At 42.5% G+C, this 16,989-nt stretch overlaps 2 protein-coding genes across 4 annotated transcripts in view; one reads left to right on the top strand and one right to left on the bottom strand.

Moving 5' to 3' along the window:
• Positions 1-11,599, bottom strand: part of tubgcp4 (tubulin gamma complex component 4) — a 30,578-nt gene extending 18,979 nt beyond the window's left edge. Inside the window, exons 1-13 of one of the 3 annotated variants that reach the window (XM_071400952.1) lie at positions 11,476-11,599; positions 9,978-10,106; positions 8,433-8,555; positions 8,289-8,342; positions 7,578-7,634; positions 6,364-6,443; positions 5,797-5,998; positions 4,580-4,745; positions 4,079-4,203; positions 3,824-3,874; positions 2,653-2,758; positions 2,151-2,258; positions 297-441 (exon numbers count right to left, since the gene is read on the bottom strand). In XM_071400952.1, coding sequence (XP_071257053.1) covers positions 297-441; positions 2,151-2,258; positions 2,653-2,758; positions 3,824-3,874; positions 4,079-4,203; positions 4,580-4,745; positions 5,797-5,998; positions 6,364-6,443; positions 7,578-7,634; positions 8,289-8,342; positions 8,433-8,477 — 1,139 coding nt within the window. In that variant the 5' untranslated portion in view covers positions 8,478-8,555; positions 9,978-10,106; positions 11,476-11,599. Of the gene's footprint in view, positions 1-296; positions 442-2,150; positions 2,259-2,652; positions 2,759-3,823; positions 3,875-4,078; positions 4,204-4,579; positions 4,746-5,796; positions 5,999-6,363; positions 6,444-7,577; positions 7,635-8,288; positions 8,343-8,432; positions 8,556-9,977; positions 10,107-10,489; positions 10,708-11,475 lie in introns of those variants that run through there. The other 2 variants (XM_071400950.1, XM_071400951.1) reach the window with 2 other exon arrangements.
• On the top strand, positions 10,879-16,246 carry cdkn2aip (CDKN2A interacting protein). The gene is made up of 4 exons (XM_071400956.1): positions 10,879-10,982; positions 11,854-12,103; positions 12,673-12,788; positions 13,485-16,246. The coding sequence occupies exons 2-4, from the start codon at positions 11,856-11,858 to the stop codon at positions 14,024-14,026; spliced, it is 906 nt and encodes a 301-aa protein (XP_071257057.1). The 5' UTR covers positions 10,879-10,982; positions 11,854-11,855; the 3' UTR covers positions 14,027-16,246.
• The last annotated feature ends 743 nt before the right edge of the window (positions 16,247-16,989 follow it).

The following is a 16,989-nucleotide window of genomic DNA, read 5'->3' as shown; positions in this document are numbered from 1 at the left end:
CGGGGTGGTGTACCTAATAAACTGGGAGTGTAATGTTAAAATATTCCATTGTCTGTTTGCACAAACATTTGCTAATGGATTTCACTTCATGTTAAAGGTAGAGTCAGCAATGCACAAAGTAAAAAGCAATATCGTGTCCATTTCCACAACTACTAAGAGCATTGAAGCACGAGGCTAAACTTCTGCACTGTTACGGTCCTGCAGCGATCACATTGGGCCCTGGTCAAAAGTAGTGCACTATATAGGGAATAAGGGACCATTTGGGAGGCAGGCGTTGCCTGCTGTACAATACTCACTTCTCCAGAACGGCAGGGGTGAAGAGGATGTGCAGGGGCCACTGGACCTTGTAGGCCAAGCCCAGAGCAGCCCAGCCCGTAGGGGGCACCTCCCTGGGGGAGGACTCCTGTGGGGGAGTGGCCCCTTCCCTGGTCCCTGTGGCATCTGAGAACACAATCATACCATTAGCCACAGGATGGCTCCACACCAGAGTATGTCAGCAGAGTTGAGCGGTTTGAAATCTCACTCATCGAACAGTCTTTGTTAACCACTCTGCCGCTCAACATCCTTTCTCCCGCTCTGCTAAAAATATATATTTTTTAAACGCTCACAGGAACAAACAAAACTGCTGCTCCAAATTCACTCCATTCATTTTTTAGGTTAAAAAGAATTTAACAAACACCCCATATACTTTTGTGACTATGTACCATTTGTTTTTGAAGTAGGCTGTCATAAGAAGGTTCAACATAGGCTACTAAACAAGCAACTACCTAGGTGAAAGGTTGTGGCTACTGTGTTAAAAACAAATAGCTTTTTCTCTAATCTATTGATGATCAGATACGTCAGTTGTAACTGGTTCTGTTGAACTCACATTTTACACTTGATAGACAACTTTAGTAATGTTACAAACTTAGACTATTTTTTAACAATAGCCTATATAGAAACCAAAACGTCTCTGTTGCTGCTGCATGGCCCCATTGTTTGTCTTGTCATCAATTATACAGCCTGTGACATATTTCTTGGTCGACTCATATCAACATCTCTGCGCATTAGTGGTGGGGTAGGCTAAATAAATACAGCACAATAGACCTTAATAAAAGAACGGTGATGAAGGAAATGAGAAATGGTGGACAGAGCATGGCCAGAGGTCGTGGCTGAACAGTACCGGTGCGCAATTGGGAGAGAAGGCCAACGATCCTACATTTTTTTTAAAATAAAAAATTGGCCAAATTACACACACTCCATTCCTCTCTCCACTCTGCCCACATCCTCTGATCCACTCCATCGCATTGTTCACAAGATGGCACACACTGGGTAGAAGACATAGAAGAATGGATCATCCCAAATAGCACCCTATTCCCTATGACGTGCACTACTCTGACCAGAACTTTGTGAAAAATAGTGCACTATTAAGTGGATTAGGGTGCCAAGTTCAATAGCCTTCTCTTCTCGTCTGCTTTCCTTCATTGGCTTTTAAAAAGATAACAGGTGACTTCCCAGTACACATCCATCAGATTGCCTTCTCCCATCTGGTGTTCCCAGGTTATAGCAGGAGAGATGAGGGAGAGATGACCAAGACAGGCATGCATAGACTGTCTTACAGTTAGCCACCAGATGGCAGCAACTGGTTACAAGAAAATATACTGGAGCACACAGCCAAAGGTCCCAATATGTTCCTTACCACTTCCACTTGGCCCTGACCTTTCCATATTTACAGATCTGAATGGTATAAAAAGGTATAAGAAGTGTCATGGTGGACCTTCCGCCATATTGCTTACACATTACAGATCTGCAAACATGGAAGAGTAAGTTAGGGCCATGGGGTAGTAGGGAGCAGACCTGTGTTCAAATACTATTTAGGGTATTTCAATTACTTTCAAAAGACATTTCAAAGTAAATATTTTCTTTGAAAATACAACTAGCTGAATATTGGAATGGATTTGGAAATACACTTAATGTATTGGCATGTATTATAAAATACACTGAAAATAAGTATTTCAAAAACAAGTACTCAAATAAACATGTACTGAGCCCAGGTCTAGTAGGGAGTGAAAAGAGAACTCTAAGCAGCTCTAGTTAAACATACAGTTAGATCTCCTAGACTCCCAGTGGAGGGTTTCTGCTCCAATGAAAAGCCATTCTGAGGAACAAACCTTTGCTCTCCTTCCCCTGGTAGTCGATGGTGAGGTGCAGGAGAGGCAGGAGGTTGTCGTCGTCCAACAACACCTTGTGGGCAGCCTGCTGAAAGGCCACATTTACATCTGTGGAAGGGGTGGAGAAAACAGCCACTGTTAGATCCAAAGAAAGACTGCAATACACATGGACCTGTTCACATTCTTCTTTACGGCATCCTTCCTTCCTTCCTTCCTTCCTTCCTTGGAATAACAACGATCAGAAATGATTGTTTTAGTGAAAGATATTTACTGGAACCCCTATTTTGACCTAGCCACAGTGTTAGATCAGTGATCACTTCAAGGAAGGGAGGAAGTTAGGGTCCAGTTTAAACTGCATTTTTAAGTATTCCAACAGGACCATGGTTTGTGATTGAATAAAGGGTGAATTTTCCATAAGATGAAGTTGGCCCTTAGGAGGTAGAATGTGCTATCAAGTTTAGATGTCTGTTAGAGTAAACTGATCCTGGATCTGTAAACATACCGTGTTCAGTGACAGCCGTGGGTGGGGTCTTGAGCATGTGCTGAGCGTGGTCAATGAACACCTGGTACAGCTCACCACGGCCCAACAGGTAAAAGTCCTTTATGATCTACAGGGAAAGAGAAACGGCGTGTTTGAGGGGTCAGCTTTAACAAGGCGAGGCACAGAATCACTCATCTTGATCACATAAGGAGTAGTTATTTGAGATGCAAGGGGATTTGTAGATCAGTGATTCTGAGCAGTCCGACTACAACGTATGTCATTTACAAAATAGCCTCCAACACTCTACTCAGCAAACTGGATGCAGTCTATCACAGTGCCATCCGTTTTGTCACCAAAGCCCCATATATCACCCCCCACTGCGACCTGTATGCTCTCGTCGGCTGGCCCTCGCTACATATTCGTTGCCAGACCCACTGGCTCCAGGTCATCTATAAGTCTTTGCTAGGTAAATCTCCTCCTTATCTCAGCTCACTGGTCACGATAACAACACCCACCCGTAGGACGCGCTCCAGCAGGTATATCTCACTGGTCATCCCCAAAGCCAAAACCCACTTGGGCCGCCTTTCCTTCCAGTTCTCTGCTGCCAATGACCGGAACGAATTGCAACAATCGCTGAAGCTGGACACTTATATTTCCCTCACTAACTTTAAACATCAGCTATCTGAGCAGCTAACCGATCGCTGCAGCTGTACATAGCCCATCTGTAAATAGCCCATCCAATCTACCTACCTCATCCCCATATTATTTTTATTTACTTTTCTGCTCTTTTGCACACCAGTATTTCTACTTGCACATCATCATCTGCACATCTCTCTCTCCAGTGTTAATTTGCTCAATTGTAATTACTTCGCTACTATGGCCTATTTATTGCCTTACCTCCTCACGCCATTTGCACACACTGTATATAGACTTTTTTCTTTTTTTCCCTATTGTGTTATTGACTGTAAGCTTGTTTATTCCATGTGTAACTCTGTGTTGTTGTTTGTGTTGCACTGCTTTGTTTTATCTTGGCCAGGTCGCAGTTGTAATTGAGAACTTGTTCTCAACTGGCCTACCTGGTTAAATAAAGGTGAAATATATATATTTTTTAATGTAGTCGAGCTCAAACATGACCACTAACAATCTGAAATCAACTGTAAACGGTCACAGCTAGATAGTCCAAATTACAAACCTTCAGTTGCCCCAGGAGATCAGATTCCTCCACCATTAATGTCCACAGGTGCTGCAAATAGGATACATTCATTCATCAACTGTTGATTGGATTCACATACCGATGACTAATGTATGGAGTTATTGAGATGAATGTGGCCCTAATATCAACTGAATAGAACAGGACCTTTTTGTCCAGCTGATAGTGGGAAGTTACAGCAGACATTACAAACACATATCTGACATTTCCTCAGATATGTTGAAGTGCGAAGCCCACCTCTGCCACGGTGCTGCGGATGCCGTCTATGAGGTTCTCAAAGTCCACTAGGCTGAAGAGGGGCTGCTGTTTGAGACGGTGCAGCTCTGTAGCAAACATGTCCTCCTGGTGCTTCAGTATAGAGCCTGGACACAGACACACACAGAGGGAGGAAAACATGATCCAACAAAAAACTTTTAAAATCTTTCATTCCAAGTTGAACGTGGAACTCCTGAATTGATATTGTCGCAATATGTTACATTGAAGTAGTGCTCGGCGAGATAGTTTGGTGATTTTTTTTGTTGTGGAAGTTTTTAGAGAAGCGTAGCAACCAAAGCAAACCAAATAGATGCCAAAATCAGCAATAATGCTAATGGTGCTTACCTGAGTGAGGGTGAAGACAGAAAACACTCCCTTTCTACTCCCTCTACTGTTTCCCTACTGTAGCTAAATCATTAACAAGTCAACGTGAAACGTAGCTACAGCTAATAACAAAGGTACATGTGTGGACCAGGTTCTCACCAGCTCTGGACGGGCTGTGGTTGTGGTTCTCAAACATCTGGACGGACTCCCCCACGAAGAGGATCTTCTCAGCCACACGGATGGGGACGTAGGAGGGCAGCATCTCAGCCCGCAGAGAGAACTGCTGCAGGGACGGAGCCAGCATGTTCTCTTCCTCTATCAGCCTCTACAACGGAATACAGACAACAGCATCGTTCATTAGGGCACGCAACGGAAAACATTTTCAAACAGAAAACGAAAATGAGCATGGCTTATTGGACCAGTCTGGGTACTCACTCCCTGTTTCAGTTAGTTTTTCCCTGCTTTGTGCCTTATGAACATGACCCAAATCAGCCTCCTGAAACTGACTGGAAGTACATAACCATGACTTTTAGATCTTATCCATCCTGCAATCTTTACTCTAACAGTAGTGGTGCAATCTTTACTCTAACAGTAGTGGTGCAATCTTTACTCTAACAGTAGTGGTGCAATCTTTACTCTAACAGTAGTGGTGCAATCTTTACTCTAACAGTAGTGGTGCAAGCTTTACTCTAACAGTAGTGGTGCAATCTTTACTCTAACAGTAGTGGTGCAATCTTTACTCTAACAGTAGTGGTGCAATCTTTACTCTAACAGTAGTGGTGCAATCTTTACTCTAACAGTAGTGGTGCAATCTTTACTCTAACAGTAGTGGTGCAATCTTTACTCTAACAGTAGTGGTGCAATCTTTACTCTAACAGTAGTGGTGCAATCTTTACTCTAACAGTAGTGGTGCAATCTTTACTCTAACAGTAGTGGTGCAATCTTTACTCTAACAGTAGTGGTGCAATCTTTACTCTAACAGTAGTGGTGCAATCTTTACTCTAACAGTAGTGGTGCAATCTTTACTCTAACAGTAGTGGTGCAATCTTTACACTAACGCAAGCACTTCAAATCCAAGTGCCAAGGTATGAAGTAGGATGAAATTACCCATAGACTGATCTTAGGTCAGTTTTGCCTCCCCACCCGATATTTAAGATTAGGATTTGGGGGAAGATATAAACTGAACCTAAAGCTGTGCCTAAGGGCAACTTCTACCCGCCATCTCACTAGATTCTGTAGTTCTCTCAGCTGGAAACATGGATGCAATTGCCAATAGATGCTGATCTAGAATCAGTTTTGCCTCTTACCTTAGATCAGCCAGTTAAGATTTGAGGAAGATAAAAGCTGATCCTGAATCTTAGCATAAGGGCTCTCACCAGGTCCTGTAGTTCTTTCAGCTGTTTACCGCTGAGGCCTCCAATCCCCAGGTCCTCCTCGTCCTCCTCCTGGTTGGCGGCGGCCCCTCCAGCGCTGGGCCCCTGCTTCACATAGAACTCCTCACTCTGGTCCAGCAGCAGACCATGCAGCATCCACGCCGCCAGCTGCTTGTACATCACCCCGTGGCACACCGCCAGGATCCTGAGTAGACAGACAGCAGAGAGATCCTTTATGTTGTGTTGCCCTAAGAAACACCAGCCAGGTATCGGTATAGATTCAAGTGTTTATGTGTAGGAGGAGATGACATGTGTCATGGGAATCATTTATCCAGGGGTGAAAACACTTTTTTTTTTTTAAATACACACCCCGGGATCTTACCATTGTAAAATCACAGAAAATTCATAACCCTCTTCAGATTTTGCCTGGAAATATGGCATGCATATTTCACTTTGCAGCATCAGTTTCAGGATGACACCACACATGCAGCATAGATCCAAGTAATAGCATAAACAATGCATAAGAGGCTAACTTCACATTTGATTGAAAAAGTTGTGGCCGTAACTTACTTCTCCAGGGCCATGCGAACAGGGGGCAGACCTCCACAGCTGTGCTTGTACACCGTCTCCAGGATCTGACAGCCGTGGATCTAATTAGGACAGACAGGATATGACCTCATTTCCATATTCCACACTAATTGATTCAACTGTGCCTACCCATGATGCACTCTGCTCTGAGCGATGTGACAACTTTGTGCCCCTGTACCACAGCAGCCACCATGATGAACTTTAAATTGGGAGAAAGATGGTTTTGTTACAGAAAAATTCAAAACTAAGGCACATCAGAAATGTGTTGACCCTTAGACTTTGAGAACACAAATAGTTTTTGGAGAGTGCTATGGGTGTATGAAAAGTGCTTTATGAGTGTCTTAAATCATTTCCTCCAAAGTAATTGTGTTTGTGTGATTTCTCAGTCATATCAGAAGGAGAGTGAATACTTGTGTCTCCATTGTAATGCCCTTATCTTCTGGGACTAGTGTCTTGTCTCCATTGTAATGCCCTTACCTTCTGGGACTGTATTGTCTCCATTGTAATGCCCTTACCTTCTGGGACTGTATTGTCTCCATTGTAATGCCCTTACCTTCTGGGACTGTATTGTCTCCATTGTAATGCCCTTACCTTCTGGGACTGTATTGTCTCCATTGTAATGCCCTTACCTTCTGGGACTTTATTGTCTCCATTGTAATGCCCTTACCTTCTGGGACTGTATTGTCTCCATTGTAATGCCCTTACCTTCTGGGACTGTATTGTCTCCATTGTAATGCCCTTACCTTCTGGGACTGTATTGTCTCCATTGTAATGCCCTTACCTTCTGGGACTGTATTGTCTCCATTGTAATGCCCTTACCTTCAGGGACTTTATTGTCTCCATTGTAATGCCCTTACCTTCTGGGACTGTATTGTCTCCATTGTAATGCCCTTACCTTCTGGGACTTTATTGTCTCCATTGTAATGCCCTTACCTTCTGGGACTGTATTGTCTCCATTGTAATGCCCTTACCTTCTGGGACTGTATTGTCTCCATTGTAATGCCCTTACCTTCTGGGACTTTGTCTCCATTGTAATGCCCTTACCTTCTGGGACTTTATTGTCTCCATTGTAATGCCCTTACCTTCTGGGACTTTATTGTCTCCATTGTAATGCCCTTACCTTCTGGGACTGTATTGTCTCCATTGTAATGCCCTTACCTTCTGGGACTGTATTGTCTCCATTGTAATGCCCTTACCTTCTGGGACTTTATTGTCTCCACCACCACCATAACAGAGGGAAACAGCAACTGAAACTGGAGGAGAACAACATGATTACATAAAATGACTAGGGTATATTGTTAAATTAATATTTTATTTCCTAATTCCATTCATGACATATTGAAAGATACTGTGGTTCTTGTGACTGTAGGTGTGAAAGTTCACATTTAAAGATGGAATCTGCATTAGGGGAAACAGCGCCACTGACTGCATTGGATGCTGTGGATGAAAATCCAGCACTTGGAGAAAAAGGAATTTAGGAATATATGTATAATTAGTTAACTACATGTACAGTACACGTGAGCGAAAGTAGCAGTGGAAGAATTTTTGTCCGTTAGTTTACTCCAATCAGAGGAGGGGTGGAAGGGTGGCAGCGCCACTGTACACCCCCAGCACCTTTGTTATTGTTTTTGTTTTGTGGATGAAATGGAGGTCAGGTGCGTCGAGCAGTGTGGTCAAAGACAAAAAGTGCAGTACATATTGTTCTGTTTTATCGCGTGTGCAATGATGTTAGAGGAGGGAAAAACAGTGTTTGTAGCTTGCAGTAACTTTTTTGTTGTTGTAATATCCTAAACTGTTTCACCATTAAGGATTCCAGCTTTAAAGGTCTAAAACAATTAATTCTACTTCAAATGTATAACAAGCAAATCTAAATCAGAAAAACTAGTAAAAACAGTAACTGGCATTACCTGATCCAACATATAATTCACATGAGATATGGAGAGATGCGGGTCGCCAAGAAACTGCAATGAAGAGTACAATAGTGGGATTGATTATGAATGTGCATTGTATTAATTAGTGCTACAATGCATTTAGTAAATTATCTTCGCTACCTCTTGTTCGAGGTCCAGGAGAGCCTGTCTATAAGGCTGTAGCATGGAGTCCAGTCCCGTGCAGAAAGCCCGCAGGTAAACCCCATTGAGTCCGGCCTGGTTTGTCTGAATGGAGTGGTGCTCCTGCAAAGTACAATCAGAGCTTGTTAACACTATAGTATTTAGCTATATCTGATTAGTATTTGCAGTAATACTAGTACATCTCAATCTAAAAAACAACAACACATGGCACTCACTCTAAAGTTGGTTTAGATTCATTGTCACCGACTCTCACAGAATTTAACCAGTTAATCAGGATTAAAAAATATAAACCCATCTAAGGGGAGGTTTCCCAGACACAGATTAAGTGTAATTCTGCACTAAAAAGCATTTTCAATGGAGATTCTCCATTGAGTTGGCTTTTTAGTCCAGATATTATACTACAAATCAGGTTTGAGGAGTTAGCAAAGCAACTTTGTTCAACTTGGAATAACCGGTCAGATGAAAGAGGCTCACCTTTTAGCCAGGTAAATTTCTATGGCAATGAATCCTTCAGAACTAACCTGTTCTGGGGTAGGCTAACTCAGGGTTTACTATATTTATCCTGAATGAAGTGTCTGATGCCACGTTAAATACAACTAGGAACATGGATAAATATGAGATCAAATCATGACGTCAGTGATCTAAGGTCGGAAAGTCTAACTTTTAGAAAAAGGCCCGAGCTGGAATTCCGAGTTGGATGATCATTCAAATCGATTTTTCCCCAGTCGGAGCAAATCTTTTTCAAAATTCCCACTTGTTTTGAATGCACTGAAGTCGGAAGTCGGAGATTTACGAGTTCCTAGTTGTTTTGAGCGATTAAATATGTAATTAATCAAACGTTTGTGTAAAAAAATAAATATTAAAACACCCATCACATTACACATTTAGTAATGACAAGATGCATTTGAAAGTTCACCCACAGTAAAACTTTTGCATGACTAAAAAACATTTTTACTGATAGGATTGGGAAAAAAGGTGCTTGTGTGCATTGATAAGCACACCAAAGCACATCAAAGACAGCATTATTAGCCTATTTCACATCATAGCCTGCTGAATTTGCAAGATAACTTATCTTTCGTGTTAATTTCGGCAAAAATGAAAATGTGGCACTGACTCTCCCATGGATTGACGGTTTCAGCATTGTCTCAATGAAGAGTTTGGCGTTCGACCAGCAACATGCGACATGCACGTGTAGTTACATGCCTGCTAGAGTTAGTGGCAGATGAAGTCTGAGCTGGAATGTGAAGCTAATTGAAGCTGGCTAGTTTTATAAAAGCCTGAGTAGATCGAGCTTCAATCGTAGTTTTCCTCAAGTCCTCATCTTATCAAAAAGTAAGAGATAAGCAGGAAGAACATTGGAGGAGAAGGAACCCCAGATATCCTTCAACGATCTCCTCACTTCCAAATCAAATCACATTTTATTGGTCACATACACATTTTTAGCAGATGTTATTGCGGGTGTAACAAAGGACGTGAGAAGAGGAAAATGCTTTTGGCACTCCATCTTCTGGGTATTTATCTCACCTGCTGGTGGACATGGCCTGTGTGTTGCTCTATGAACTCTGTGAAGCGAATGTAATCGGATCCCAGTTTGCAGAGGCGGTTCAGGACACTGGTCTCACTGGGATGGAGAAAGGGCAGGTCCTGGGAGACCTACAGGAGAAGCAGAGGTTCAGTTAACCCCTTACTCATAACTCCTTAACAGTGCATTATTGAACTATGGTTCAGTTAGCTATATGTACATCGTGGAGTTGAGAAAAACTCGGCTAAAAGGTTCAGTAGGATGCATGTCACACTTACCACCAGCCACTAAACAAAACTATAGTGAAGTGTACATACAGCAACAATAGAAAAAAAACGAGTGATGGGTGCCAACAAAAGCAGAACATAAAACAATTCATAAGGTTACTAGCTAGTTGCAGTAGCTAGCTACTTGAGAAAAAAAGGTTAACATTGCTAGCCAGCTTCTTGCAGCGGTGTTTGTACTTTGTAGAGCTAGCTCTGTAACGTTACTGTAGTTAGGTAGGTAACGTTACCCCGATATACCTGTAAACCTGTCCGTTTGTTCCATGTGAATATAGTCCCAGGGTATCCACTTAACGCCAACAGGAGCTCGTGAATCATTTTAATAAAATTAAAATCGGATATCAGGTGAAAGTTTACATAAATTGCAGTGTTGAGCCTGTCATTCAATCACAACACCGCCGATCCTGTTGCCGTCGCAACCCGATGACGTTTCAATGACGATAGTGAAGAATTATGGAAATTGTAGTCTTTCCTTTGGTTTCCACATAAGTTAATTAAACGTTTTCTTCCCTTGTACGATTGATTTAGCTACTGTAATGATCACTGTTTGCTATCTAAAACACCCGACATATATATCAATTATCTCGAAGTAGCTATATCTTTGATCAAAAACCTGTGGCGTCTGTTGTTACGCAATCGTGTGGAAGTTGTAGTTCGACAGCCAACTTGTTTGCATCATTGGTCATGACTCATACAGCAACGGCGCTGCCTGGACAGCTTGAGGTTCGTTCTGAACTGTATTTTTGCTATCAATAAAATATATTCTGCAACTTTCTATGATATAGTTATCCAGTAAGCTATATGTTGCTCAAATAAAGCTAACGTTGGCGTAGTTCAGCCACCAACATACGTTTGTTGTGTTTGCTAGCTAGGCTAATACCCGGCGTTTGTTTTAAAGTCTTACGCTAATTCAATGCTAGCTAACTAGCTACCCACATTGGAGGATGGCTAGCTATGTAAAATATATTAACCTGGTTGATGTTAAGTTCATCAGTGAATGATCTGTTTGGATTAACTTCTGATTATAAGTTAGCTAGTAACAACAGAGACGGAAATGTTAGACAACTGGCATTGCAACAAACCAACATTGACTTCCGTAAACGAGCGGTTTTCAGATTTGGCCCTACTAACGTTACGTGATATTTGTTATGATAGTTAAATCGCCCTCTCTCCACAATCTCGAAGTTGCTTGGTAGGCAGTGATGACAATACTCACAAAGAATAGATGCCAGCAGTGACTTTAAAAGATGTCAGAAGACGACTATTTCAGCTTCCGTAGCGTTATAATATTCCCTCTTAACAAGCCGCTGCTGACAAATTGCAGGTGAAGGACTCTGGCTATAACCATATTTCTGGCGTTATAACTGTCATAGAACAGCAACAGCTTCCAGTGCCTGATGAATCTGTTGATGCCGTGCCTCTAGAAAAACATGATAGACAGAGCACAAAACACACTGGACTTAGTGTGGTATATAATTTCCCATCAAATCAGCTGATTTGATTCGCGTCTTGAGTAGCCTGTTTTTGCCTCTAGTCACTGTAACACTGATATAGCCTAACACATTGTGTCCTGTGTCTCTGCTCTGTGTTACAGTGATGGCGGAGGGGAGGAGTGGAGAGGACATTGTTTCAGAGTACCTGGACCAGAACCCTCACCTGGTCGAGTGGGTGGAGTCGCTCCGAGGAGTGCATGAGACCAACAAGCAGTGGCATGCCAGACGAGAGTTTTTCCTGAGGAACATGGAGACGTTCCCCACAGTCCAGCCGGGCTTCCCCAGCCCCAGTCTGGACAGGCTGCTCTCACTGTCCATATGCTGGGCCAACCACATCTTCTTGGGCTGCAGGTATGTGTATTGTAGCCTGGTCCCAGATCTGTTTGTGCTGTCTTGTCAACTAGATCTCAAACAGGCTATGTTAGAGGAATGAATAGAGGAACTTAGTTTTAATGGATTTCGATGTGGAGCGTTACTGTAATATAATTTTCACACTTCACACAAAATGTAAGTATATCTGGATAAAAGTATCTGTTAACTGGCGTATACTACAGAGACGAGCTGAGCTGCAATGGCCTGGTTATGCATCCACCATAGTAGTTGAAAACCTGCTGGAAAGGACAGTGAGAAGGAAATATCCGAGCCAGCACAGTATGGTTGGGGTCTGTACTGTTGATAGTGTGAAAAGAGTATTAGTTAGTTACAATGGGGGGTGCTGCTGGTGCTCTTCCATAGCATCTGGTTTAAAATCATTCAACACTAGAATGTATACTCTCCAGTTTGGACCAACCATAATGAAAAACTACTACAGTATTCCAAAAAAGTAAACCAATGTAAAAACAAACAAACAAAAAAACAGGAGACCAGGGTCAACTGTCCTAAAGGGAATTTAGTCTTCTTCTGACTGTGTTGTTTTGCAGATACCCTCAACCTGTCATGGACAGGATCAAGGAAATGGCAGAGGGAGTGGTTGTCAATGATGCTCCAGTTCGAAAGACCAGAGATGAAATCATGGGGAAAGGAAAGAGGACTGCAGGTATGATGCTGAAAGCCTACTGTATATTCAGTTGTGTACATACTTCTCATAACTAGTTTTTATTACTTTTTCCCCCATCTAATTTTTATTACTACTTGTTATTTAGGACTTTGTTTGACATTTGATCCTTGATTGATATTGTACTGCATTGTTGAGGAGAGTTAACAAGTAAGTATTTCACTGTGCTGTTTACAACTGTATCCTGTTCACTTGATCAATAAATGTTGATTTCATTTGGATTTTAGACTATTTAAAGTTTAGATTCCTTGTATAATTTGGAGAGTCCAACTTTAAACGTTTTAATTGACGCTAATACTATTATAGCCCTACAAAGAAAATGTCCTGTCTTTGACCAATGGCCTGTCTTTGCTTCAGGGTTGTACAATATTGTTAACTTATGGAAGTGATTCAATACACTGAACGGCAATTACTGTGATGCTGTATATCCATTTCTGTATATTTGTGGGACAATTAAAGCGGGAAAAGTTCTGTACTTTTCCATCAAACATACTCTACATTGTTACGGTTAGATTAGTCATACAACAGTATTTTTTCTGCTGCTTTTGTTTTGGCCTTGAAGTAAACGCTGCCTATCCGACGCCTCCCTCACACCGCTGGAATCTGTCCTCTGCAGGTGAAGCCAGTGTTGCCGGGAAGAATCCCTACTCAGTTGTCTTTTATCTCGCTGATTCTCAGGGGGCGACGACGACAGCTGCGCCAAGCGGACCAAGCCTGGGAACCCCTTCAAGCAAGGCCCACCCCCGCAGGCACCTGCCGAGCACCAGCCCTTCTTCAACCGCCTCTACAAGGCTGTGGCGTGGAAGCTGGTGTCGGCAGGGGGCTTCGGCCCCAACCTGGACCACTTTGAGATCCTGCGTGCCTGCACTGAGTCGTCCAAAGAGAGCCTGAGCTGCATCTTTGTGCCCCTGAAGGACATCCCCGACCTGCCGGCGGCGCGCACCCAGAAGGAGGGCCAGGTGTGCGAGCTGCGCTGCCAGACAGTCTATCTGGGCACGGGCTACGGGCGTGACGAGGCGGCCGCCAGGGCCATGGCATCCAAGGAGGCCCTCAAGGCCTTCCAGGGGCGCAAGGTGACGGTGAAGATCTGCCGGCGGCGGTTCAATGGTAGGGATGTAGAGGATCTGGTACTGCTGGATGATCAGCCCAGGAACCCGGGCTTCCCTCCCGCTATCAGCTACCCCTTCCAGCCAGAGCAGCAGGGAGACGGGCCGTCGTAGCACAGCCATGAGTCATAGAGTATCCTCCGGGGGCCTTTCCAGGGTCATGTTCAGTAGGCATCAACAGTTTGTAAAATGGGGACGTAGGAATGGGGGTTTGAAATAATTTCACAATTTGAATAGTATAATGAATTTTTGTCAGATATTCGAAATACATGTGTTATTGTTTTTTTTTACCTGAGCACTGCTGCGGGAGGGAGAGAGGCTGGCGCTCTATTGCTGCAGCTGCAGAGGGGGTGAACAGATGGATGGAGGGAGAGAGAGAGACACCAAGGCAATTCAATGTTATTTATTATGCTATATAACAGTGCCTGGCTTGACTGGAGTAGCCTATAGCTAGCTAGGCTAATTGAGGCCACATGCTGCGCTTTTTCCCCAACCCCATTCAGATAAAACGACAGCCTACCTGTTGGTTGTTATTCTTTCTCATTTCGCTAACTTTTAATTCAGTAATTTTATTCCATCTTGCATTGCATAAGTGAACTTTCATGCCACTTGTTACACATTTAGCCTCTTTTCCACGTTGATTGGCCAACATAAACAACAAGCTACGCACGGCTACCGGTCGGCTGCCGGTCTTTTTATGGGGTGCACTGGGCATGTCATAAAAACAACATAAAAAAGTTAGTTGTTAAATTAATAATTTGAAATGGCATGGTATATCCTTGTATGTAACAATGTCCCATGGATATTTTAATTTACAAAAACCGTTTTCTGTGTAAAATAGGCCTATATTTCTTTCTTCTCACAAAATTGTATACTCACACAAGTATTCGAATACTAACATCTGTTCGAGTATTCAAATAACCATGCCCATCTCTAACTGGGAGGAACTACCTCTCCTGGACTTATATAAATGCTAATAAATGCTAATTTCAGTTTTCCGTTCCGAAACGTTTTGCTACTGTGTGCCCTAATGAACACGGCCCTGGTATTTAGAAGTTGTGTGGGTTTGAATGGAGCTGCTCTATGAGTCATACAGTACCACTGAATGGATGGAGTCAATGCATCATCACCACCACTTAGTAGTTTTTACGCTTTTATTATTCTTGAGGAGCATATACCCAGTTCTTGTTCTATAGGTCATTTGGATTCCTTCAGAGTGGGGATGGTAAGAAGTTTAGTCCCTTTAGTATCGGTTGTGCCTGTTTGCTGCCTACCACAATGGAGAAATGTACACAGTTTGTAAGGGTGTGGTTTACAAAATGTCACCACATTTCCCCTCCCTTTGCTTGGGTCTATAGTCACACCATGCACTTTCCTTCTATGTCCTCTAGCTCAGGGCTCCGGGGTGAAGTACCCCCTAGATCTAGGATCAGCTTCCTCTCCCTCAATCCTAACCTTAGCCATTAGTGAGGAAAATGCTAAACTGACCCAGGATCAGCCTCTAGGTGCGACTTAACCCTACACCTAGCTCAGGACTATGGTGGATAGTGCGGCTGCACTCGGTCTGACCCTCAAGCCATTTAATCAGCTATCTGATTAACAACCCGACCACGGGACGAGGGACATTTCTACCGTTTATCAATATCATTAATAACATGCAACTAATGAACCCTGTGTGGCTCGTCATTCGAGTTTTCTATTGATGCTTCAAATCTCCCTGAGTGATCACATTACAAATGTTATGCTTTTTTGTTTAATGAAGTTACAAAGTTAGTCATGGAATGAGAATGAGGTATACTTCTGATAATACAACACAGGCTCTAGTATTTAAAATGCACAAGTCCTCTATGACAGAATCATTATTTCAACTGTTGTTTTCTGTTCACAGTAGAATGCATTGTCACTACTATAACTCAGTGTGTTTGTCTGAATACAAACGGAGGCATCTTGTTTAGTTGTTCTGCATGATGTAGATCTTGTTGATGATGGAACTTTGACATTCATTTAAAACCACTCTGTTCTATTTTGTGTGAGGAAAGCTGTTGAGAAAATGTCAGTTTTTGTTATGTTTATTAATTGATTCAATAATTCTAAAGGAGATGATTGGTGTTAAGCCAGGTTCATAGAATTGTATGATATGTTTGATAGTGCTTGAGTCTTTACATTCAAAAATCATCAATGGAAGATTGCTGCTGTAATGTTTTGCTTTTCAAAGCTGAATGATATGAAATGGGTTGCGTTGATGTGTAAATGGCCACAATATTTAGTGACACTTTACATTTCTATGAGCGGTCCCTGTTTCTATATTTTTGTAAATAAAAATAATTTAAAGAATGTTTGACGTCCAATGATTGTGTCTTATCCACACTGACATGAAGAGGGTGAAAGACATTTATCAAAGACAAGATCATAGATTAAGTCCCAATTATGGTAAGGTTGGGTTGCCATCAAGTCTTTGGGGTTTGAATGTTGATAGTTGTAGCTTTATTTATTATTCACTGATAGATTATTTCAATTAATCCATACAGGTTTTGGAGAGGTGCAGGGGCCTGCCACACTGGGCGCCCGGGGAGCTATGGTTGTAGGGGATAAAGTGCCTTGCTCAAGGGTTGCTGGCTCATCTCCCTAACCGCTAGGCTACCTGTCGCCCATGTAGTATGTCTCAAGCATAATGACTCAGGGTAATGAAAACACATGCTAGGATATATTTAAGCCATAAGGCACGAGAGGGTATTGTATATTGCCAATATATCATGGCAAAGGGCTGATTTTAGGCACAACGCATCGCCTGGATACAACCCTTAGCCATGGTATATTGGTCATATACCACAAACCCCTGTGGTGCCTCATTGCTATTATAAACTGGTTACCAACATAACTAGAGCAGTAAAAATAAACGTTTTGTCATACCCGTGGTATACTGTCTGATATTCCACAGGTGTCAGCCAATCAGCATTCAGGGCTCGAACCACCCAGTTCATAATAAACAGATAATGTTCTTGTCATCCACTTTTTCTCATTACAGTCCTTAGAGTCTGCTACTGATTGACAAGTAATTGTGCATAGTCACTCTCCCT

This window comes from Salvelinus alpinus, chromosome 5 (assembly GCF_045679555.1).
Source record: "Salvelinus alpinus chromosome 5, SLU_Salpinus.1, whole genome shotgun sequence".
Taxonomy (NCBI): domain Eukaryota; kingdom Metazoa; phylum Chordata; class Actinopteri; order Salmoniformes; family Salmonidae; genus Salvelinus; species Salvelinus alpinus.
The sequence above is the reverse complement of the archived record's forward strand: the minus strand, read 5'-3'. Positions and strand labels throughout refer to the sequence as shown.